This window comes from Octopus sinensis, linkage group LG12 (assembly GCF_006345805.1).
Source record: "Octopus sinensis linkage group LG12, ASM634580v1, whole genome shotgun sequence".
Taxonomy (NCBI): Eukaryota; Metazoa; Mollusca; class Cephalopoda; order Octopoda; family Octopodidae; genus Octopus; species Octopus sinensis.
The window spans coordinates 35,866,326-35,892,223 of record NC_043008.1 but is presented as its reverse complement, the minus strand read 5'-3'; the positions used below and the strand labels follow the sequence as shown (position 1 = coordinate 35,892,223).

At 37.6% G+C, this 25,898-nt stretch overlaps 1 protein-coding gene across 3 annotated transcripts in view; it reads left to right on the top strand.

Moving 5' to 3' along the window:
* Positions 1-25,898, top strand: part of LOC115217872 (aldehyde dehydrogenase, mitochondrial) — a 35,067-nt gene that overhangs the window by 1,193 nt on the left and 7,976 nt on the right. For all 3 annotated transcript variants that reach the window (XR_005001464.1, XR_005001463.1, XM_029787585.2), the window contains exons 2-11: positions 4,950-5,054; positions 7,259-7,399; positions 9,224-9,303; positions 13,054-13,103; positions 18,515-18,576; positions 20,772-20,900; positions 21,574-21,687; positions 22,327-22,429; positions 24,408-24,592; positions 25,332-25,496. Coding sequence is in view for 1 of the 3 variants with exons in the window: in XM_029787585.2 (XP_029643445.1) it covers positions 4,950-5,054; positions 7,259-7,399; positions 9,224-9,303; positions 13,054-13,103; positions 18,515-18,576; positions 20,772-20,900; positions 21,574-21,687; positions 22,327-22,429; positions 24,408-24,592; positions 25,332-25,496 (1,134 nt within the window). In the remaining 2 variants the exon portion in view is untranslated. The remainder of the gene's footprint in view (positions 1-4,949; positions 5,055-7,258; positions 7,400-9,223; positions 9,304-13,053; positions 13,104-18,514; positions 18,577-20,771; positions 20,901-21,573; positions 21,688-22,326; positions 22,430-24,407; positions 24,593-25,331; positions 25,497-25,898) is intronic.

Here is a 25,898-nt window from a genome sequence, read left to right as displayed (position 1 = left end):
TATATATATGAGGTCAATTAAGACGATTGCAACAACAAAAAAAAAAAAACACGGGAGACGGGGGTCAAGAAGGGGAATTTCCGATGTTCCGCTCTACCCCACCCCTCTGTTTTCCGCGGAAAGAATGCATGTAGCTTGAGATTTGGTTGCTATTTCTAGCTTATGTTGGATTATAGTTTTTAGTCATGAGTGACTTTGTTACAGTATTTAAAGGACAAAAGTATTAAATAATAACAAAAACGAATGTCATCTATTTTTTTCTATTGGATTTGTTTTATTTTACGTAAAACGAAAACAAGGAAAATTCTAAACAGCCTTGTTTATTTCGGTGCATCAAATTCTGTTACTTTACCACCAAAAGTAGATCAATGTTGAAACTTGCCTCCCCCCGCCTCCTAAACAAAAAGTTCAGTGGTAACCGGGGTAAAGTGAGTAATTTCTGATTTCTCTTGTTTTCTCCCAACCTGTTTGAAATCATTCAAGCGTTGCTCCTTCATCTTGTTGCATTATTTTTAGGAATAAAAATTGATCAGCATAATTGTTAAAGTTGAGTTTGGGACACTTCTTTAGAAGTGCACCTCTATAACAAAATTATGCCTAATTTCTAAAAAATTATGAAAATGGGAAATATATTAAAAATAAATGAAGCATGCAAAAAATTAGGAAGATTTATCAATTTTTAAATATTTTATTCTTAAAAAAAATATACGGAAAACGGGCACTGGCGAATATAAACAAACATGTCGGATGATAACTTATTGTTAACGATACAAGGGGCCTGACAGTATCGTCTGCGAATTGTAAGAAGACCGTTTCACAATCTTGAAAGTCAGTTGTGCCTGAACGAGAAATATCACGTCATAAAATGGACGAAGGTAAAGCGAGTTCACACCACCTAACACTAACCCTAACAGTAACCAGTGTGCGCAGTAAAAAATCTGATTTAAAATTATCAAGAATTTGCAAACGTTATTGGGAGGCCCCTCGTATCATTAATAATATCTGATCCATCGTCTGACACATTTGTTTATATTCGCGAGTTCCCGTTTTCCGTGTTTTATTCTTTAGTATAAAATATTTTAAAATAGATAATCTTAATTTTTTTGCATGCTTCATTTATTTTGCATATATTTTTTCCGTTTTCATAAAAAAAAAAAAAATTTAGTGTCATTTTCTTGGAGAGGTGTGCTTCTAAAGAAGCGCCGAGTTTGGAACAGTCGAGTGACAGATACTTTATTATTATTTTTTTTATGCCTCAAGGAATTTTGGTAAATTTATAGTTTCACGCCAGACTCGATTTCGGTACAAAATAAACTTTTTCGGGCGGTATTTTTTAATTTTCTTTTTTTTTTCAGTGGTCTTAGTTGATCTCGTAAGCTGTCGGAAATGCATTCTTTCCGCGGAAAACAGAGGGCGTGGGGTAGGGCGGAACCTCGGAAATTCCCCTCCCCGACACCCATCTCCCGCGTTTTTTTTGTTGTTTTTTTTCTTTGTTTTTGCAATCGTCTTAATTGACCTCATATATAATCATTTAATTCCATTTAAAGATTATATATTCTAATTAAAATGTTTACATCTGGTTCGCTGGAATTGAGCGGATTAGCAAAAGTCGCTTTGTTGTTCCTCTGACCGGTCGGAAGCATGACAAAGAGACGTTGCTTCCGCTAATTCAAAATACATCAAGCCTGGCTCAGTTATCTATAGTGATTATTAAGCGGCTTACAAAGATATACAAAAATTGGGTTATCAGCATTACGTGATAAACTATAAAGAAAATTTTGTTGGGACCACGCGTGTGCACACACACACACACACCACACACACACACACACAAAAACATCAAACGTTTTTGATGAGATTTAAAAGAATGAGTGAAAAGGCCGAGTATTCGTTCAAACTATCTACACCAGTACCTGGCCAGGTATTTATTTATCTCTGCTACAGAAAACAAAATAAAAATTGCTGCACCAATTTTTTTTTTTTTGAGACAGCAAAATTATATACACCCTTCAAGATCGCCAGTGAAGGATCGATTCTAGCACAAATCCGGAGACAGAAGATATACAGGACTACCCTAGGTTCCGCCCCACCCCTACCCCTCCATTTTCCACTGACAAAATACATTTCTCACATATTATGAGGTCAATTAAGACGATTGCAAACCCCCTCCTCCCAAAAAAACCCCGTAGGAGACGGGGTCGGAAAGAGCAATTTCCGAGGTTTCGCCCCCATCCCCTCCATTTTCCGCAGAAAGAATGCATTTCCGGCAGCTTATGAAGTCAACTTAGACGATTGCACCCAAAAAAATCGTGAAGGTGGGGGGGATTTAGTCCCGAAATCGAGTCTGGTGTGAAACTATAAATTTGCAGGAATTTTTCCTCAACGATCCTAAAAGATCTTGGTCATAATTAAGCTGGCGTTTGGGACATTCTTTTCTCTGCTGGATTCCAACTCAGTTTTTCCCTACACTAATTGGGTAAAATGAGTGATGACTATTTAACTTCAAGCTGCGTAAAATGTGACACTCCAGTGGATTGTGACACTCCAGTGGATTCTGAAAAAGCTATAGAGAATATTTTCATGTTGCATTTTCTTAATTTCATATCATATCTCATTTTTCCATGACCTGCTTTCGTCTGTCCATGACATTTTGAATTCATGATGTCTAGATGTGTATGAACCTTTTTTCAAATGTAATTCTGGAGAATTGAAGAGGCAAGTTTACCTTATCTTGTCTTACTCATTTTGCTCCAGCTAAATTTGTCTTTTGTTTGCTCAGAGAACGGTGATAATTTTCTGAAATAGTGTTCTGGATATGTAATAGTATACTTAATGCATTTAGAGAAAGTCATTTACTTAGCTGATATAATTTTTGTAAGGTAGTGAACATTTGTTAAAATATTTCTCAAAAGTCAAAAATGCAGTAAAAATTTCTCATTGTGCCCCACCCCCTAATCTGAAATCAGTTTACGTACGAGGTTACAGTTAATGCCTCATTATAAACACATTTAGTGTCAACAAAAGTGCCTGTACCCCAAAGCGTTTCTAAAACTTAATATGATGTGAGAAAATGAACACATTAGGATGAGGTGGAGTATCAGAACAGAAGTACTTGTGAAAATTTAGCAAGTTTATCCAGACCAGGTCTCTGGTTTGGAATGATACCTGCAGAAGAGAATAGCATAGGACTAACCTTCCTGGAAGGAAAGGTGGTGTAGTGGTTTCGGTAGAGGTGCCCTGAGTGGAGCTGAGCAGAACATCAGATTGAGCTAAGAGTGCCTGGGCAAAGCTGGAATGAAATCGTCAGTTTTGGATGAGCAGAGGGCATTACAATAGCAGAAGATAGAGAAGATTGCATGCTTATGGACCAAAGATTTATGAAGTATGTCTGTGACTGATTTTATTCCAATTACATGTAGAGATAGGGTAAACATTATGAAATCATACTTAAGGAACTATTCCCTTGTACTCCTGTTGTTCCTACAGGTATTAATTCGTTTAACCCTTTTGTTACTGTATTTCTGTCATTGTTTCAATTAATTTTGAAAATAATGGGAGATTTAGTAAAAGATCTTGGTCATAATTAAGCTGGCGTTTGGGACATTGGTCTTGGGGAACATGCGATGGCCATGTGCACAGCCCCTTTCTCCAGACCCACTAAGTAAAGTCATTTTATTTGCCAGATTAAGGGTTAGCTCCTTTGAGTATTCCATACTTTGTTCTGAAACAAGATATTGCTCCCTCCCTCTAAAAAGTAGTCAGATTCATTTAGGGTTTTACACTCAAAAATGAACTCTGGAGGTCAATGTAATCAAATTTCCCCTACCTTTAAAATTGATTGTCCTGTGCTAAAATTTCAAACCATTATAGTGATTAGTTTAAAAACATTGTGGCATTTGATTACCCTGTGTTTTGGGGTAAAAATTTTCTTAACCTTAGATTTGGTATAAGGAACTTTTGAGATATGGTCAAATTATTGTCCACTTCTCCATGATTGCATGGGTTAAAGAATTTTCTACAACCATATGACCTTCCTGTTGCCAGCCCTCACCTGTTTCCAAGTAAGGTAATATTTTCCATGGCCACATGTTTTCCATGCTTGTATGATGATGTTGTTTACTAACAACTACGACATAATGTCTTGTCAAGGGCACACACACACATACATATATGACCATCTTTTGCCTTCCATTTACCAAATCCACTCAAGGCTTTGGTTGCTCTGTGACTACAATAGAATACACTTGCCTAAGGTGCCACACCATGGGATGGAACCCAAAACCCCATGGTTGGCAAATAAGAATCTTAATCACAGACTCTAGCTAAAACCTTCCAATTTCATGTTAATTTATTTATGCTTCAGATATCAATTATTACCTCCGCCTTAGCAAAGGCAGAGGTATTGTTTTCACTTGTGTTTGTTTGTCTGTGGACAAGATATATCAAGAATCACTGGATGGATTTGGATAAAACGTTCAGGGATGTTTGTTCTTGTGACTGGCATGAACTGATTAGATTTTGGGATCGATTTTCCTGTTTTTTTTACTTAATTTTTGAAAGTGGTTGGGTTCATTTTTAGTATTCTCCTGTGTGAGAGCAGTTGAATTTATTTCAGATATTCTCATTTTAAAAATCATCTCTGGCTAATCGTTGAGAGGACATTGGTGTTGCCTTGGCATAGGTTTGCACTCTCCAAGTGCTCTTGTTTTACTTAATGTTGTTTGCAATTAATTTTAAAATTAGAGCAATGTATTTTAACAGAAACAAAAGGATTAAACTTTTAATACTTCTGAATTCTGGAAAGCACAAAGCATTAAATCTTTAAGTGAAATAACCATCAAAAATAGAGCTTTTACAAATCTGTAAAATTTTGTTTTAGTACAGAAAACTGAGATTGGTTATCAGTAATTCTTCTTTATTTATTTAATTTATTTATTTTTATTTTGAAGATTTTTATAAACAACGAATTTGTGAATTCCGCCAGTGGCAAAACATTTCAAACTTTGAACCCATCCAATGGAGATGTCATTTGTGAAGTTGCTGAAGGAGATAAGGTATGTTAGCATTGGCTGTTTTCTAGTCTGAGAATTTTTCTCTGTAGCTAATCTTTTTTCTGTGTATCCCTCTTATATCTCTCTTTTCTTTTTTTTAATCTTCTCCCTCTTTCTCTCTCTTCTCCCTCTTGCACTCTCCTCCCTGCTCAAAATAAAAACCATGTCACTGAAGGCATATACATACAACCTGTGTGTACCCTCTCTTTTAAGCTGTCTCTTATAAAATTGATAGATTTATTTTAAAATCTGATTTGTTATTTGCATTCATTTGTATCACTGAACCTTTTTGTTGCCATATTTCTGTCAAGATGCTTTGTGTTTCTTTCACTTGATTTTAAATATAACAAAGAATTTAGTAAAATAACTTAGTTATCATTCAGCTCGTGTTAGAAACATAAATTACGACTAAGGTTTGGTGGAAGATTAAATTCAGAACTTTTGAAACCCAGATATTTGTACTATAGAGCCAGAGGCAGTTTCAGCTGAGTTGGTACCGAAAGGGAATCTGCCAGAGATCTTTCCATTCATGGAGGAAATGCCACATTATACATGTGTGTGTGTATATGCATATTCTCTCTATTACTGTCTATTTGTTTCTTCCCATTGAGTTTTCTCTGCAACAGTCTCTCTGTGAGCTCTATATCCCCTTTTCTCTTTAAATGAACACACACACACACACACACACACACACACACACTGTTTGATAAACGCAAGATGCAGTTTGTCCTTTGTTTCATCCTGATGGTTATTTATGTCCTCTGCATATGGCCTTCCAAATGCCCAACTGCTCACAAATGAACTTAAGCCAGAGCATGCAGTCCTTAAAATAAAAATCGTATAATTGAAGGTGTGAACTTACAGCATGTGTGTACCCTCTTTCAAGCAGTCTTTTGAAACCCCCAACTCACCATATGCATTTAACTGTACATGCAGGAAATGTTTTCTATTTCTATGTTGTAGAACAGAGTATGAGATTATATAAATTTAATGTGTCAGTGTGTCTGCCTGCCTTCTAGCTAACAGTCGTTTCAACTTGACATTTCTATCAACCAAAACTTGTAGGGTATCAGGACACGAGATAAAATAAAATGTAATGGAAGTAGAATAACTACAGTAACACCAAGGTTAATTAATACTTTGAAGATGGCCTGCAGTTATCTGGGCAAAGATAACCATCAACTGTCTGGATAGTTATCAGGATATTTCACTCAGTTGTCTGGGACCATAAATCAAGGGTCACTTGAATTTGGCTATGAAATGATTAAGAGTGAAGAATAACTTTGAGAGTGCAAAGATACCTTGTTCTGGGACTGGATATCATTATCATTGTTTTAACGTCTACTTCCCATGCACAAATATGTCAGATTTTGTTGAGGTACTGACCTGATGACCTTGATAAAGCCAACTTACCTGTTTTCAGTTCGCAAGCAAGGTGATGTATTTCTGTGGTTAGATATGTTTTCTCTGAGGATTGGAAATAAACACCCACTTATATCATGATATTCTTTTGAAACCAACACATGATGTGAAGAAGAGAGAGACCACACACACACACGCCACACGCACACACACACACACACACCACGTGCACACACACACACACCACGTGCACACACACACACACCACGTGCACACACACACACACACCACGCACACACACACGCGCCACACACGCCACACACACACACACGTGCCACACACACACACACGCCACACACACACACCACACACACACGCCACACACACACACACACGCCACACACACACACACACGCCACACACACCACACACACGCCACACACACACGCCACACACACACACACACACGCCACACACACACACACACGCCACACACACGCGCCACACACACGCCACACACACACGCACCACGCACACACACACGCCACGCACACACACACACACGCACACACACACACACACGCCACACACACACACACACACACACACACACACAAGCACACATGATGGGCTTCTTTCCAGTTCCATGTACCAAGTCTACACAAAAGGCTTCAGGTGAAATGTGGATAGTGTAGCTGACATTTGTCCAAGGTACCATAACTTCCTGACCATATAACCAAAGCTCTGTTGTACAAAAGAAAAAAAAAAATGCTAAATCTTCCTCAATCACCATTGTTAATTGTAAGGTAGTTTATAGTTAATTTCTGTTTCGTTATGTTTTTCAGGCAGATATTGACAAAGCAGTGGCTGCTGCCAAAGATGCTTTCAGACTGGGATCACCATGGAGAAGAATGGATGCCTCAGACCGTGGCAATTTAATGTACAAACTGGCAGATTTAATTGAAAGAGACAAGAATTACATTGCGGTAAGTAAAACTATTAGCATTTTGCTGATGATAGATCACACTTGATATTGTCTCTGCTAAAATGTATCATAATAATTAGTTTCTGTTCTCAGAGGTTCTCCATACAATTCTTGTTGATATATATTTTATCTTTCTTGTTGTTGTTTAGTTCCAAGTAGACTCATGGGTGAATGGAGTTATGATTAAAGACATCATCATCGGTTAACATCCGTTTTCTATGCTGGCATGGGTTGGACGGTTTGACTTGAGGTCTGGAGAGCCAGTGGCTGCACCAGGCTCCAATCTGGTCTGGTAGAGTTTCTACAGCTGGATGACCTTCCTAATGCCAACCACTCCAAGAGTGTAGTGGATGCCTTTTACATGCCACTGGCACAGGAGCCAGTAAGGCAGGCCTGGCAATGATCACGTTCGGATGATGCTTTTTACGTCCCACCGGCACAGGAACCACTAAGGGGGTACTGGTATCGGTAACGAGCTAAACTGACAATGAATTTTGTAAAATGTAAATTATTTTTGAGGCTGAATGAGTGGCTTAACCTAAAATAATGTTTAAACATACATAAGTAGCTAAACCTGAAATGCTACTTAATACCTGGTAAATACACAAATCTTGAATAAATGCAGAACATTTTATTTATTCAAAGCCATATAGTGTATGTCAAAAAAAAATGTGGAAGTGGAAGTCAGGTCAGCATTGGTTTCAGCTAAATATAGTTTTGGAATGTTTTGTTAAAAAACCAAGTGAACTGATGTCAGCATAGAAAAGTCAAATCTTTTTTGCTGCAAAGATACCTTTTTTTACTGTATGGTTAAGATTTCTTTAAGGTTTTGGATTCATTAAATTTGCTTGACTGAGATTGTGGAAGCCTATCAATTGGAGATTTGTGCAGTTTCCTGGTTAAATATCTATCTGGTCCTTTTAGGTGCTTTTTTTAGTGGAGTCTATGTTGACAGTTTTAGAGATCTTAGAAAACCCGAACACATGGTTTTGAGTTCAGTCCACTGTGTGTCACTTTGGGCAAGTGTCATCTACTATAGCCCTGGGCTAACCAAAGCCTTGTGAGTGGATTTCATTGCTAGAAGTCTGTGTCTCTTTCTCCCTTTCTCTCCTTTTTGAGTATGGTAACCATGTCTCTTCTACAAGACATCTGTTTCTATCCCTCTGTTATACTGAAACTCTCAACTGGCACAAAGCTACCTCCTTCTATACACTTCCTCCTCTTTGTTGGGAGGTCTTTGTTTTGCAAATTACCTGGCAACCTTGCTGGTACCATGTGAAAAGCATCAATTCTACTCTGTAAAGTGGTTGATGTTAGGAAGGGTATGGAGCCATAGAAACCGTGCCAAAACAGATGGTAGAGCTTGGTGTTGTCTTCTGACCGACCATCTCCTATGAAACCATTCAGCCTATGTCAGCATTGGGAAATGCTTCAACCAATGATGACGACTAGTATTTTCTTGTCATTGCATGATAGTTGTAAATGAGTGTCACTGACAAATATTCTTAATCTTCAAAAATGTGTCCAGCCATGGAGCAATATTATCTTGCTTAGAAATAAAGATTGGTGATTAAAAGAGTGCCTGGCCATAGCAAATCTGCCTCTAAACTCCAACCAACCCATAGAAATGTGGGCATTAAAATCACACACATGCACACACACACTGCATGTGCATTGGTAGATAAATATTGTCAATTGACACCTTCTAGTTGCTCTCTTTTGCTTTTAGGTTTTAGAAAGGTTTGAATATATTTTGCATTTTGTATAGAATTTCTTTAATTAATTCTCCATATTTTGTATAGAATTTGTATTTTTCTTTTTCAAGTCTTTAGAAACTCTTGATAATGGTAAAACCTACACCCAGTCTTACCTTGTTGATGTTGCTGCTGTTGTTAATACTTACAGGTAAGAATTTCTTAATTTTCTTCCTAAAATAGCATTTTTTGAAGCCTGTTTATCTTGTTCTGGTCATCAGACTTTGGCCTTGCTGGGGCACAACCTTCAAGGGTTTAGTCAAACAAACTGACCCTAGTACTTTCTTTTTGCTATGCCTTGTACTTATTCTTTTGACCTCTTTTTGCTGAATTTCTGCATTACAGGGACATAAACAAACCAATGTCAGTTGTGAAATGGTGGGAAACAAACACAGCCACATACACTTTGATATTTATTTACAGCAGGCTTCTTTCAGTTTTCATCTATGAAGTCCATTCAGAAGGCTTTGGCTGGTCCAGCTTAAGTGGAGCATTTACCCAATCATGTAACTTCGGGTTCAGTCCCACTGGGTGACACACCTGAGCAAATATCTCCTCTTAAAGCTTTTGGCCAACCAATGCCTTACAAGTGAAATTAGGTGGAAACTCGAAGCCTGCTGTGTATAAGTATGTGTTATATACCCACACATGTGCATGTCTCCCTTCCATTGCTTGATAACAAGTGTTGGTTTGTTTACATCCCTCTAACTTAAGTTTACCAATAGAATTGGTATTGATTTGACTAAACCCTTCAGAGCAGTGCTCCAGCATAGCCCCAGTTTTAGAATAGGCACACTTGTTCTCCCTATTTGTCATATGGAAAAAGGGAAAAAAAACAAAACTTTAATGTTCATTTTTCCACACTTGCCTGAGCTGGACAGAATTAGCTGAACCAGATTTTCTCTGGCTGGATACACTTTCTATCACCAACCCTCACCTGTTTCCAAGCAAGCAAAGTAAATATTTTCCTATGACCAGATGTGTTTTCCATGGAAGATTGGTTGTAAATAACCATCATTGTCATACATCACATGATGTCAACACTAGACTCACATTCACTCGTTCACTCACATTCACTCGTTCACTCACATTCACTCGTTCACTCACATTCACTCGTTCACTCACATTCACTCGTTCACTCACATTCACTCGTTCACTCACATTCACTCGCTCACTCACATCCACTTGCTCACTCACATCAACTCCACTCCACTCATGCACTCCACTCCACTCATGCACTCCACTCCACTCATGCACTCCACTCCACTCATGCACTCCACTCCACTCATGCACTCCACTCCACTCATGCACTCCACTCCACTCATGCACTCCACTCCACTCATGCACTCCACTCCACTCATGCACTCCACTCCACTCGCTCATGCACTCCATTTGCTCGCTCTCTCTCCATTTGCTTGCTCTCTCTTTCTCTCTCCCTTCACTCCTCTGCTCCTCACTCCTTCGCTCCTCACTCCTTCGCTCCTCACTCCTTCGCTCCTCACTCCTTCGCTCCTCACTCCTTCGCTCCTCACTCCTTCACTCCTTCACTCCTCACTCCTTCACTCCTCACTCCTTCACTCCTCACTCCTTCACTCCTTCACTCCTTCACTCCTTCACTCCTCACTCCTTCACTCCTCACTCCTTCACTTCTCCGCTCCTCACTCCTTCACTTCTCCTCTCCACCCCCTCACTCCTCCTCTCCACCCCCCGCTACTCCACTTCTCACTCCTCTACTCCACTTCTCACTCCTCACTCCTCCGCCCCACTCAGAATTGTTTGTATATATATGACAGTCTTCATTGAGTTTCTGTCTACCACGTCCATTCCTCAGATTTTCGTTGGCCTGGACTAATAATAAACACCTGCCCAAGTTACTGTGTAGTGGGGCTGAACTCCTATCCACATAGTTAAGAAGCAAGCTTCTTAAACACCCAGCCTTGCCTTCATGTTACCTTAGTAAAACCTGTTTTCCAACCTTTACCAGTATGATTGCAATGGTGGTGGTGGTGGATGTTCCTCATTGAAAAGGTCTGAAATATTCGAACCATTGGCAGTTTAAAGTGTCAGCTGTTCTGAGTGATTGTATAAATTTAATCATTGAATATGATTGATTATTAGACTTATGCAATCACTCAAATGATTTAACTGTGTAACAAGGATGAAAGGTCTGGAACACTTGAGGAGTGCAGGTCTCATCTCGTTACATTAAATTATTTGTCGAAGGAAAACTAACACTTCAAATATCTTCTACAGCATAAATAATATTTATTTTTCTGGATTCGCAATAATATATATACATATATTTCCTTCAGGGCGAACCGGTAGCCATGGGAGCTAGTTGCTGTAGTTAAATGGTGTGATCCAAGCATAGTGTAGCTTCGCCACGTGTTGGCTTGCTTGGGAGAGATGTGATAGCGTGTCCATTCAATTCGGTGTCTGCTTCGAGAGAGATTGATACAGCAGGAATCTTGCTGTTGCTAGTTCTCTGCACACGAGGGAATTTCCGGCGGCCTCCCAGAAGAAATCCTACTCTGCACATGCGCGCTGAAGACTTTCAAAATGGCATCACTACAACTGCTAACACACTGAACCCTTTCGTTCGCAAATTTCTCTTGGAATATGTTTTGTTTACATTAATTTTGAAAGTAATCAAGAATTTAGTAAAATATCTGTCATTATTAAACTGATACTTGGAACATAAATTAAGATGGAATTTTGGAAGTTTTTAATTTACATCACTTTATAAGCAATTTTGTATCCTAGAATCAGTCTTGGATGGGCTGGTTTTAAAAGGGTTAATACATTCCCACCACAAGCCACTTAGGGATAAGAATAGTTTTCCCATGGTTCCAATTCTTATTCTGATGTTAATAAGGGGAAAATTTCCATCAGGCTATATATGTTTGCTTTTATCAGGCCCTGCTGAAGCTTTTGTTTGGGTTTTTGTACTTTTTTGTGCATAATATAAGGGATTATGGCGATTGTTTTGTTCTTTATCCCTGGGTCACCTCTGAGTAGAACTAAGATCAAAGGAATTTAGGCTGTGACAAGTTTTTCATTTTTTTTCATTTCTGCCTTTGCATACAGGGGCAATGTTATCCACCGTGTTGTGGCTTCTCTTTTTAAGGGAGGATTTGCTGCTGTTTCTATCTTGTTGGCAGTGCTCATCTTAAGGCATGGGCACAGAGGACAGTTGTCTGTGTCCCTCACATGTTAGAGGTTCTTTGTTAATCTATGCAAGTTATGGCTTTTGTTATAAACATTAGTCCCCAGAGCAATGTCTAGTCCAGGGCGGGGGCAGGGGTCTATAATGCTGCTGAAGGCAGCCCTGCTTGTTGGTTCATGGGATTATGCATATCTTGTGTGAGGTGGGGTTGTCTTTGGAAAGTATTTGGTAAGTTGTGTTTGTGTGTTCTTGGATACACATTACCACATAGTTTTTACCAATGAATTTAAGAGAATTAAACAAACTTAAGAGAAATAGATGCAAGCATAGCTAAGTGGTAAGAAGCTTGGTTTGCTTCCCAATCACATGGTCCTGGGTTCAGTCCCACTGTGCAACACTTTAAGCAAGTGTCTTGTGAGTGGATTTGGTAGACAGAAATTGAAAGGAACCTGATGTATGTGCTTGTATGTCTGTATTTGTCTTTGAGTTTGTCTTTCACTACTGCTTGACAATTGGTATTGGTTTGTTTACATCCCTGTGAGCTGGCAGTTTGGCAAAAAGAAACCAGTAGAATGAGTACCAGTAAATACTGTGGCCAATTTGTTCAAGAAAACCTGTCAGGGTGGTGCCCCAGTATGACCACAGACTGAAACAAATAAAAGATAAAATATTGCTTATATTTGAATAATTATTCAAGATGATTCAGTTACTAATTGATTTATTTTATATCTTTAGATATTATGCTGGCTGGGCTGACAAAAACCATGGAAAAACTATTCCTATCCGTAAGTAGCTCTTCTAATATTATTATAAAGCAATTTTCCTGTATCCCTTAAACACGTTCCAGTTTTCTAAAATTGAGAGGGCTTCTTTTAGAATAAGAATATCAAGATAAGAAGAATAATGAAGTAATGACAAAACTGTTAGCACTGATCTATTTACTAATAGGACCAAAACATGCCTGGAATTATCACTGCTGTCTGCTACAGATCGCACAATTATCTATTATCTGAGGAGGTCTAGTAAGACTGAAATGTCTTGAGTTGTCACCTCTGCCTGCTTAATTGATTACTATTCACCTTTGCAACTTCACCTCATCTATGTCTGCTAAAGATCAGACTGTCCTTCATCTATCAATTCATTTTAAAAGTATCCCTGGAATACACAGCCACTTACATACTAATTTGATGAGCAGCTAGTTGATCAAACAACTGCTCACTCATTGTTGAAATCAATGGAAGAATACATTCACAGTTTCTTTTATTGTGTTCCTCTTTGGTTTTATTTCCAACACCATCAGCCCTGTTTGTTATACAACATCAATTCTCGTAATTCAGTTTGAATTAATGGAGAATGAAATATGTTAATGAATACTTAAAATATGAATATCTTTCTAAAAGAAAAAAAAAAGCAAACAAAATTTTATGACTAAAAGTGTTTTCTTGGATTGGAAATGGACTCTGCTTGAATGACAGTGATACTTGCTTACAACTGTTGTATGGCATCAATGAAAGGCAATAGCAATATATACACCAAGCATGCACGCATGCTTGCTCTGATATGATTTTCAGCAAATAGTATAGAGAACTTGCTACTTGACAGCCATGCCAAAAAAAAAAAAAATGAAATTTATTTTGTAACTGGAGAAAGATGAAAACTTACCAGTAATTAATGACTCTCAAAAATATTATTTCATCTTCAAAAAAATTAAGAATTCATTTCACAAAATTCATTTATGAATGCTTAAGTGCCAAAATGTGATCATTGGTATGATTCAAGTTTTATTGGATCTCATTAGTGAAATATAATCAGTCACTCCGGCTTGGCCAATCAGCAGGTGGTGGTGATGGTAGTCTAATATTTGTTATAGGCACTGGCGTGTGTGGATTTGGTGGATGGAAACTGAAAGAATCCCATCACATAGTGTCATCATACATCCGTCTTCCATGCTGGCCTGATAAGAGTTGGAATCCCAACGACTGTGCCACAGTCTACTGTCAGCTTTGGGATGGCTTCTATGGCTGGTTGCCCTTCCTAATGTCAACCACTTTACATATGTTTTGTCTTTGTTTGCCCATTACCACAACTGCTTGATAACCTGTGTTTATGTCCTTGTAACCTAGGAGATCAGCAAAAGAAATCGAATGGATAAGTACTGACGGTGATTTATTTTTTTGTTTTTGTTTTTGACTAAACCCTTCATGGCCCCAGCATGGTGATAGTCCAATATGAGATACAAGAAAATGCATACATAAATATTTTGTGTGTTTGGTATACTGAATCAAAGAAAATTTTATTAAAATATTTTTGTTGTGGCATTACATTATAGAAATACTGTAGGTGACTTGCTGGGTCTTATATCTGAATTGTGTTTCTTGTACAATGTTTATCTTCAATTTTGAAGTATTTGATTAGTTTAATAAATGAACTAACAGCAAATATTTGTACTTTGTATAGTTGTGTATTCAATGAGTAGAAATCTTACTCTCCACCTGCTTTTCTTTATTACTAAGTTTTCTTATTCTCATCTGTTTTTCTGTGTTAGCATTGGGCCAATGATGAATTGTGATATTGCATGTTTGTATCTCTCATCACACACACACTCCCCCCATTTTTTGTAAATATTTTGAAGTGCTTGATTACCAAAAAGTAAAAGCATTCATTATTGCTGGCTCAATAAAACAAATATTTCTAGATAACATTTTAGGTGCACACACACACACACACCACTAAGACCAAAACCACTCGCAAAAGTATACACGACTTTACTACTATCTCTTTTATTTACTTTAACCTACATGTATTCTCAAGTATGTTCAGGGTAAGTACTCAAACACTAAGCTATCCATCACTCTCTAATATCACCCCCACCACATACTAATGTTACTACAATACTTTCTAAAAACCAACCCTGTCATTATTACTTAAACCCCATTCAATTCACCCATCTTTTCTATTCTTTGATCTTATAGTCACAACACCTACACATTCTACTGCTCGTCTTATCTAATCTTTAATTCTGAGACTTCTTTTCCAGTGATATTCTCTTTGAAGCTACAAAAACCTGCAAGGGTTTGTTTGTTAACCACAATAGTGGAAGTAGGCATGTTTGGGGTGGTTAAGATGTTTGTTTCACAACCACAAGGCTCTTGTTCAATCCTGTTGTGTAGCATGTTGACCAAGTGCATTTACTGTAGCCTCCTGTTGACCCAAGCCTTGTGAAATTTGGGTAAACAAAAACTGTGAGAAACCCTTCAGATGGACTATAACTTTGTTTCAATGATTCAGCCTTGTTGCATTTGTGTCACATTTATTCAACCTGAGAATTACCTTAAGAGTATGTATCTGTGTAAAGGTGTGTGTGGTGTAGAGTATTGCATTCAAGGTTGTGGTTTCGATTTCCTAACTGGGTGACGCATTGTGTTCTTGAGCAAAACATTTCATGTTATTACTCATCTGCTCAGCTGTAAATGAGTCACCCTGCAATGAACTGGCATCTCATTCAGGGGGCATATTGTAATCTGTTACTTGTATGCCATGGAAACTAGGTAACTGGCCCTACCTAAGTCCTGGGGCTTGAGTCAACACTTTACACATGTCTGTGGAATATACAGCCATTTTGCATGCTAATTCAACAAGCAAGTTCTCCAGCTGATTGATCTACAAGATGCTCATACATTGAAGTTGACGTGAGAGTCCCTCAACCACAATGACATTACTTAACAACCCTGACTGGGAAGAGGTCTTTCATAGGGACTCTTGTTGTTAACCCCTGCAGACTTTGGAGAAAGGCAAACAATTATGTTTTGTTATCTGCTTGGATACCAGCAGTTAACAATGTTTGAACTCTTATCATTATAAATGATGTTCACTTTTCCATCTTATGCTTGCTTAGGTCAGACAGAATTTGTTGAGGCAGAGTTTCTATGGCCAGATGCTCTTTTTGTTGCCAACCTCTGTCTGTTTCCAAGCAAGGTAATATTCTCCTCTGCACAGGGCCAGGCATGTTTTTTTTTTTTGTGGAAGACTGGAAATGAACAACTCTGCTAGTATGATGATGATGCTCATATACAACCATCTCGTGATAAGTCAGGGGCATACACACACACACACACACAAGCAGTTTTCTATCTACCAAATACACTAGCAGGGCTTTGGTCAACCCAAGACCACATGTTTAGGAAGTGAGCTTCTCGACCACACTTAGTTTATATCTATCAGTTCAATGTCTATTTTTCCATGCTTGTGTGTGTGTTCCATTTACTTTACCACTACTACTACAACAACAACACAAACTCTAGACTGCTATATGTCAATCCTCTTGTTCATCCATATTCTGTTGCACACATCAAATCCTCTACTAAACAACCTAATTAGTGCCATTATATTTAATGTAGTGAGGTTAATGATCTAATTAATTCATTAATAATACTTTCTTGGTAAAGAGAATGGCTAACATTAATTTACTCTGTGCTAAACACTTTTTCTGCTTCTGACCCAGAACTGTAACCTTCTTCAACATTGATGGTGAAGCTTAGGATGTGTGACAGCAGTGATACAGTTTAGGGTTTTAGATAACACACAAAGAATATCATTAAATATAGAAAAGTTTATCTATAAGATTTTATCTAAAACTAGTCAGTAATAGTTTTTAAAGTTTTACCATGGAAACTAATCATGACCTGATTTCTCCTTAACTGGCAACTGATTGATCTCCCCAACTATAGCTATAAAAAAAATATGTACATTGCAGTCTTTGTTGTGTTCATCTTTGCATTGTAAGAAGCCAGTCCAGTAGAGGCCACCCCTCTGCAATTATTGAATGCAACTGAAACTCTGAAATGACATTTTATGGCTGCATACTATTCTTATCCTTAATCCTGACCTGTTTCCTAAGTAAGGGGTTTTCCTCTCCAGACCATCAAGACCACACAGTGACCAGTCATGGCAATAAAGAATGTAAACATATCACCAGTTTTCTCAGCAACATACACACACACACACGCAATGAAGTTTTAAATTTGTCATAGAAAGACCTTTCTACCAATCTCTTCATATTCATGCACAAACTTCATCCTCATATTACTTGCAGCTCTGTTTTCTTTGCACTACATTACAATCCTACCTTCCCTGATTCCTGCTCTAATCTGCTCAGCACCTCCTGTGCCTGATCTGTCCTCTCTGTTTGTAATGCCAGGTCATCAGCATAGTCTAGGTCAGTTACTGTTACTGCTTTATGCCATCTACTTCTTTGCCTATGCAGTTTGAATCTCAGTTCTTCTTCCTTGCCCTTGTATGTTTTACGCATTACATAGTCCAGAACGGTGGCGAAGAGATAAGGTGCTAGCATGTCGCTTTGTAATACTCCAGCTTTGACTTCAAAGTATTCCATCTCTCCACCAGGAGTGATCACTTTCGCTCAAGTATTCAACAACGAAATGCCTGTGTCAGTGAAAGTGAGAGACAGTAAGTTGCTGAAGGTAGTTGAAAATTTCAAATACCTTGGTACATGGACACAAAGTACTGAAAAAGACATCATAGCAAAGAAAGCTCTTGCCTGGAGCACATGCCACAAATTGAGAAAGGTATGGAGTTTAAAGTTAGCAAGAAAATTGAAAGTGCGGTTGTTTCTGGCAACGGTGGAGTCTGTTCTTCTATGCGGGGCTGAAACATGGACGCTCACTAAAGCATTGAAGAAGCAGTTGAACGGTTGCTATACAGGGATGCTTAGAATGGCACTCAGTGTCTCCTGGAAGAGTCATATAACAGACGCTAACTTATACTAGGGACTACCAAAAGTAATATTGAAGATACAGCATAGAAGGCTGAGGCTAGCTAGACACTGCATCAGACATCTGATACCTTTCTTGTCACTAACCTTCACACATTTCCATGTAAGATATTTCCCCATCAACAGACCAGATTTTCTTGGAAAACTGGAAACCAACAACAATGCTTGTATGGTAGTGATGCTTGTTTACAGTCATCAGACAATGTCAAGACAAGGGTAAACACACACATTCAAATACAATAGGCTTTACCAAATCCACTCACAAGACTGGGGTTGGCCTGGGTCTATAGTGAAAAATACTTTCCTAAGGTACCTCACAGTGAAACTGAACCCAAGACCACATGTTTGAGAAGCAAGCTTCTTAACAACATGCCATTTAAAAATTTTGTTTCTTCATTTTGTCAGGTGGAGACCACTTCACCTACACAAGACATGAACCTGTTGGAGTCTGTGGACAAATTATTCCTGTAAGCTAATTTTTAAGATGTTTGGTGTGTGTTTAACCCTTTTGTTATTTCTTTTTCTTTTTTTTTTTTTTCAAATTCAAACATTCCCTGTGAATATTAAATAGTGAACTTCTTTCACTGAATATTTTAGATAATAGCTTAATTGTCTCCTCGAAATAAATTTTGTATGGCTTTCTCAGCAAGATGTAATTACAAAACTTTTCATGTTCTGCTGGTGATAATTTACTTAAAAGAAGACATACCTTCTTTTTGACAGTCCAACTTTTACACTCTTCCTTGAAGATTCTTTCATGCCTTCTGAAGTATGCAGAAAGCATAATCCTATCTTCCAGATTATATGTGAATTCTTCAATTGAATTAGCAACTGCATCTGCCAAAAACAAATCTGAAGTGTTCTTTGATAGCAACAATAATTCCAACAACTGTTGATTTTGTTGTAGTTGCTGTTTCTTTTGTTCTTGTTGCTGCTGCTGTAGTTGTCGTTGCAATTGAACCACTGCTGCTAATAGGTCTTCCATGCTAAGAACATCCACTGAAAGCTTCGAATGTCTCGTCACCACAGTTGGCACATCGACACTTATGTCCTTTGAACTCACTGTACATGCCATTTTATAACATGGACTCATAACAAGGTGATAACAATACAGATATAAATCAGAAACATGTAACAAACAATATCTCTTAATGACTTCTACAACTGTCTTCGCAAAGCGCCTGCACACACCACACTGTCCTTCACTAACAGTGCGCATGCACTTTTATACGGTATAGGACAGTTGACTTGCTTTCCCACAGGGGTGTCAGGATTTCACCACAACAGGTTGGGAAGTAAACTTTTTACCACACAGCTACACCCTAAAAAAAAGATAAGGCAGGAGGGTCTGATTAGAGGAAGATTTTGTTTGGTTCTACAAACCTGTCTAATAACTCTGTAAAGGCTTCTCTCATCTCATTTGTTTGCTTGGAAGAAAAGGTCTTTGTTCTGGCTTCTAACTTGAAATCCTGCCTAGGTCAACTTTGCCTTTCATTCTTTCAGTATTGTCAAAGAAAAGTATCAGTCAAGTACTGGGGTCATTGTAGTCAACCACACCTACCCTCCCTAAAATTTCTAATCCTTTTCTTAGATTGGAAACTGTTATAGTTATAATTTTTTGTTACTGTTTTTACTTTTTACATTCCTTTTATGTAACTCCACAGTGTATTGTCCTGTACTATCCACAATGTTTTTTTGTGAACCCTTAATGGTTAAAGAAAAGTTTATTACCAGTTGAACACTGAGGTTGATGTAATTGACTTGAGCCCTCCCCCAAAATTGCAGGCCTTGTGTCCTTACTACAAAGGATTATTATAAATTAAAAAACAAAAAAAGCAACAAGCTTGCAGAATTATCACCCTGGTCAAAATGCTTAGTGGTATTTCGCCTGCCTTTAGGTTTTGAGTTCAAATTCCACCAAGGTCAATTTTACTTTCCATCCTTTCAGGGTCAATAAAATAAACAGTTGAGCACTGTGGGGGATGTAATCCTCTTGTTCCCTCCTACCAAATTGGTGGCCTTGGGCCAAAATTTGAACCCATTATTAAGAATGTGGCAAGGTGGCAGAATCATTAGCATACTGAACAAAATGCTTCATGGTATTTCATCTGTCTTTGTTCTGAGTTCAAATTCCATGGAAGTCTATAAAATCAGCATCAGTTGAGTGCTGGGGTTGATGCAATTGACTTCCTTACCCTTCAAAATTGCTGGCCTTGTGCCAAAATAAGGAAGGATTATTATTACTTGAGTGGTGAATTCCTTTGTGGTGCTTCTTGTAGTTCTTCATTTTCTGAGTTCAAATCTAACCTATTTCATCTTTTCATCTCTGCTGGGGGTCAATAAAATAGTGCCAGTCAAATACTAGGATCACTGTAATTAGCAGACTCTTGACCCCCCCCCCCGATTGCTGACCTGCTTAAATTAGAAATTATTATTATTATTATTATTATTATTATTATTATTGTACTACTGCTATGTGACAGTAAGATCTTAAACTAACTAACCTCTTTTGAATCCCTTGTAGAACCAGTTCAATGATTCCACCTGGTAATCGGAATTCCCAGATGAGAATTCCTAGATTTGCTTTCTTAAAGACTTTCCTACATTTGTTAAAATAAAACAATGGTTGATGCCATTATTGAAATTTGTCTTAACATTTCAGTGGAACTTCCCTTTGTTGATGCAAGCATGGAAGCTTGGACCTGCCCTGGCTCTAGGAAACACAGTTGTGATGAAAACAGCTGAGCAGACACCCCTCAGTGCTCTTTATATTGCACAGCTTGCTGTAGAGGTAAGGTTTTGTATTTTTCACGCTTCCATTAAAAAAGAAATACCCTTCTTTATTAATTTGAAAATACCAACTGGTATAGTTAGTTCGGTTTAAATTTGATTTTCAGATTAAAAAAAAATTCTATTAGGTTTTTCTGCTTCTGACCCAGAACTGTAAACTTCTTCAACATTGATGGTGAAGCTTAGGATGTGTGACAGCAGTGATACAGCTTAGGGTTTTAGATAACACACAAAGAATATCATTAAATATAAAAAAGTTTATCCATAAGATTTTATCTAAAACTAGTCAGTAATAGTTTTTAAAGTTTTACCATGAAAACTAATCATGACCTGATTTCTCCTTAACTGGCAACTGATCGATCTCCCCAACTATAGCTATAAAAAAAATATGTACATTGCAGTCTTTGTTGTGTTCATCTTTGCATTGTAAAAAGCCATGAATTTGTAAGATATCTTAGCATGTTTTCTGGCATACAAGTCATTGTGGCATATAATGTAGGCATGTAATGTAAACATTCAAGCATTATTACTATCCTTCCAAATCCTGCTACACTTCACATTAAATGTTCAGTCCTCTAAAGTTGCCTTATATGACTTTTTTTTGTACTGTAAATTCAATTTGTTTGCTGGAAAATATGGTACAGTTTTTTTGGGTTTTTTTTTTTCTTTTTTAGGCTGGTTATCCTCCTGGTGTTCTGAATATTGTCCCTGGCTATGGGCCAACAGCTGGAGCTGCTCTTGCTAAACACATGGATGTTGATAAAATTGCTTTTACTGGTTCTACTGAAGTAGGTCATCTTATTTTGGGTTTTCTTTTTCTTTTTTTGGTAAATTTGGTAATTTTGCAGGTATTTTACATCATAAGAATTTTACAAACTTTCAAGAGAAAGTTTTTGCTTGATTTCTTTATAGGCTCCCAACCATGTGGTTTTGGGTTCATTCCCATTGTTACCTTCTATGATAAGCCCTGGGGCCTGTGTGGATTTGGCAGACAGTATTTAAATGTGTATGTGCGCATGCACATAAATTTATGAAAAAACGTGTTTACTTGTTTGGAAGCAGACTAGTGTTGGCAACAGGAAGGGTATCTGGTCAAAGGAATCTACCTTAGTAAATTCTGTCCGGTCCATATGAGCATGGGAAAGTCGATGTAAAAATTATCTCTGTTGAGCTATCTCCCTGGTTTAAGGATAAATTCCCTGCTTCTTAGTACCAGTTTCACAGACCCTAAAAAAAATCAAGCATGAGGTTTTTCCTTCTTTGACTTAGTGGTGAAAAAAGATACTAATTTATGGTTCATGGCTAATCTACAACAAAGGCCTTTACCAGAAATGCTAATCTCATCATCTTGTGATATAAAAGTAATTTCAATTTTTTAAAGAGATTTCTTTGTTCAACTGTTTTAATTATTCATTTTTGATTTTCAGATTGGGAAAATTGTTTCAGTCATGGCCACAGAGAGTAATTTAAAAAGAGTAACTTTGGAACTTGGTGGTAAAAGTCCAAATATAGTATTTGCTGATGCCAATAGTAAGCAATGCATTTCTTTTATAGAATTGTTTAAAACTGTTTGAACTGTATTTAAAATCCATCTTTTATCTCTGGATTTGTTTAAAAATCCTACACTGCTTGTTATCAAGAAAATGATTGCTGAAATTACAAAAAAAATTTAAAATCTTCCTTTTGCTTAGACTCTTGAGTATTAATAGATCTGAGCTCGTGGTTCCCAACCCTTTTATTTAAATGAGTTTTCCCCATGGATCCCTTTAATATGCTTATCCTTATACACACACACATACACACACACATATGAAATTTTGAATTTTGTTCATGGACCCCCACTCAGTACTTCCTTTGCAGACCCCAAGTTGGAAACCACTGATCTAAGCCTTAACTAGTAATATTCTGAATGCATGCATAGCTATGTAGTAAGAAGTTTCTGGGTTCAGTCCCACTACATGACACCTTGAATAAGCATGTTCTATTATCACCTCAGGCTGATCAAAGCCTTGTCAGTGGATTTTGTTGATGGGAACTAAAACAAAAAAAAACCTGTCATGTATAGATAATGTGTTCGTATGCATGTTACTGTCTCTTTGTCTTGGTATCACTTGATAGTTGTAAACGAGTGTCACCACCATGCATGCAGTGTCCTTTGTTTCAAATCTTCCATGGAAACATGTCTGGTTGTTGAGAAATATTACTTTACTTGGAAGTATGAGGGTTAGTGACAGGAAGGGCATCAGGCTGTAGAAAATCTTCAACAGGCGCAGGAGTGGCTGTATGGTAAGTAGCTTGCTTACCAACCACATAGTCCTGGGTTCAGTGCTACTGTGTGGCACCTTGGGTAAGTGTCTTCTACTATAGCCTCAGGCCGACCAGAGCCTTGTGAGTGGATTTGGTTGATGGAAACTGAAAGAAGCCTGTCGTGTGTGTGTGTGTGTATATGTGTATATATATATATATATGTATGTATGTATGTGTGTGTGTGTGTGTTGTGTGTGTGTGTGTGTGTGTGTGTGTGTGTGTGTGTGTGTGTGTTTGTCCCCCCAACATCCCTTGATAACTGATGCTGGTGTGTTAACGTCCCCATAACTTAGCGGTTCGGTAAAAGAGACCAATAGAATAAGTACTAGGCTTGATTTACTCGACTAAAGGCGGTGCTCCAGCATGGCCGCAGTCAAATGACTTAAACATGTAACAAAAAGAGTAAAGAGTAAATCCTGTCCACCCATACAAGCATGATGAAAGGTATGTTAAAAGCATAATGATGACCATCTTTGTGTAACAGAGGAGGAGTTTGTGAAACAATTCTTCAGTTTACTAATCTCAATACGATTCCAATGTGAAAGTTTCATCTATTATCCTCCCTGTGAAGGTTAAATATGCTAACAGATGGTTAACCTTTCATAAAAGCTAATGAGTTTGCCTTCATAGATACTTGTTGTTTAACCCCAGGTCAACCATTACTGAGCAGGCAACCTATAATCCAAAGCATTATAACCATAGCCATCTTGTCTTTTAGGCTGTGTAGGACTTCATTAGTTAATGTCGCCTGTTCTTATAGAAATCATTAGGGTGTGATTTGAGAATAATTTAGCTACTATTTATAGCATGTCAAACCACTACAGAGAGGTTCTCTGTATGGTGGTTGTGGTCATTTAGCCCCAGTTGAACTCTAAATAGGCATATCCACAACCAAAGGCATTTCAGATATGCCCATTCCATTTATACTTTATTCAGTGTGTCTAGGACCATGTTTTCGTATATGTCCTCTCTTTTTAAGATGGTTATTGTATGATTAAAAGAGGGAGATTTTGTTGTTTCCTGCAGGTCGAGCAGCCTTTGTAGAAATCTCCCTCATTGTTTCACTTATCAATGGCTGTAGTCCAGTACCTTAGCCATACAGTTGTTGTGCACCTTTTGACCACACCCATTTATTTAGTTGATGTTTCATGTTTTTATAACATGATCTTCTTCTGATTGAATTTCTCATGCCATTTTTCAGTGGATCTTGCTGTTGAGACTTGCCACCTCGGTCTGTTCTTCAACCAAGGTCAGTGTTGCTGTGCCGGTTCCAGAATATTTGTAGAGGAAAAGGTCTACGATGAATTTGTTGAACGCAGTGTTGAGCGAGCTAGACGGAAAGTAGTTGGAGATCCTTTTGATCGTTCTTCTGAACAAGGTCCACAGGTGAGTGCTTCTAGTATTTTATCTCACCCTTTTAGCATTCAGATTACTCTGTCAAATGTTATGCTTATTTATTCACATTGTTTTGAATTATATATTATCTCATAGCTTCAAAATTTCGATTATGTCATTGTTTATTTTTAGAATGGCATTATAGGGTAGGTGTGATAGCCCAGTTTGAACATAAAATAGAATACTTGGGCCAGATGTGGCCAGTTTAAATGTTAAAGGGCCAAAATGTTATAATAGCCCTTTCTCTGTATCTCTGTCCAGGCCCAGGCTTGGGTATGCCCTCTGTTTATGTTATGTAACTTAACAGTTCAACAGTTATATACATATGAAATTTTGAATTAGTTCACGGACCCCCAGTATTACCTTTTGTAGACCCGAGGTTGGGAACTACTGGGATAGAATATGCTTTTTTGCTTGTGATTGTTAGGGTTTTCAAAGTAAATAATAATAATAATAATAAATATCAGTCTTGATTATTCAATTGGTCATTTAGATATCTTCTTATAAAAAAAAATATAAAATGTGGATTATTTAGTGCATTGAACTGGTTTCTAGTATTGTATGTAGACATTTTGAAGTTAATGGTTTCTTTCTATATCCGAATGATATGGGTATGACTTTTAGTATTTACATAGAGAGACAGACAGAGATAGATGTGTGTGTTATAATTTTCTGTTGCTTTTCTGATTTTGGCCTATTAGTTCCATGTCATATTAACACCTTTTAACAGGTTGACCAGGAACAACTGACAAAGATCCTTTCTCTGATTGAAAGTGGTAAACAAGAAGGAGCAAAACTATGTACAGGTGGTGCCAGACATGGTGATAAAGGGTATTTCTTGCAGCCAACTGTATTTGCTGATGTACAAGATAACATGAGGATTGCCCAAGAAGAAGTAAGCTATTGGAAATTCACTATTTATTAATTGATTGAGTGTAACTGTTAGACAATTGCACATAATTACTGCTGTGGTTATTTTCCTTCAACCTCTCCCTCCAAATTAGTAAAATTAAGTCTTACTCTGACAAGAATCCAAATATGATCATGAGGATGTAATTTGCTAATTAGGATAAAACTAGTCCTTGCTCGACATGCACATGCTCGCTCGCTCACTCACTCACTCAACTCACGTAATGACTTTTGTGTGTATTTATGTATCTCTAAATATTTGAATTTGTTCATTTTTAATTTTTTCGTTTTTATTTTAAATTACACTCCCATACATATAAACATCGTAGCTGTCAACTTGTAGATGAGAGTGGCCATCACCGACAAATTCTTATTCTAGATGTTAAAG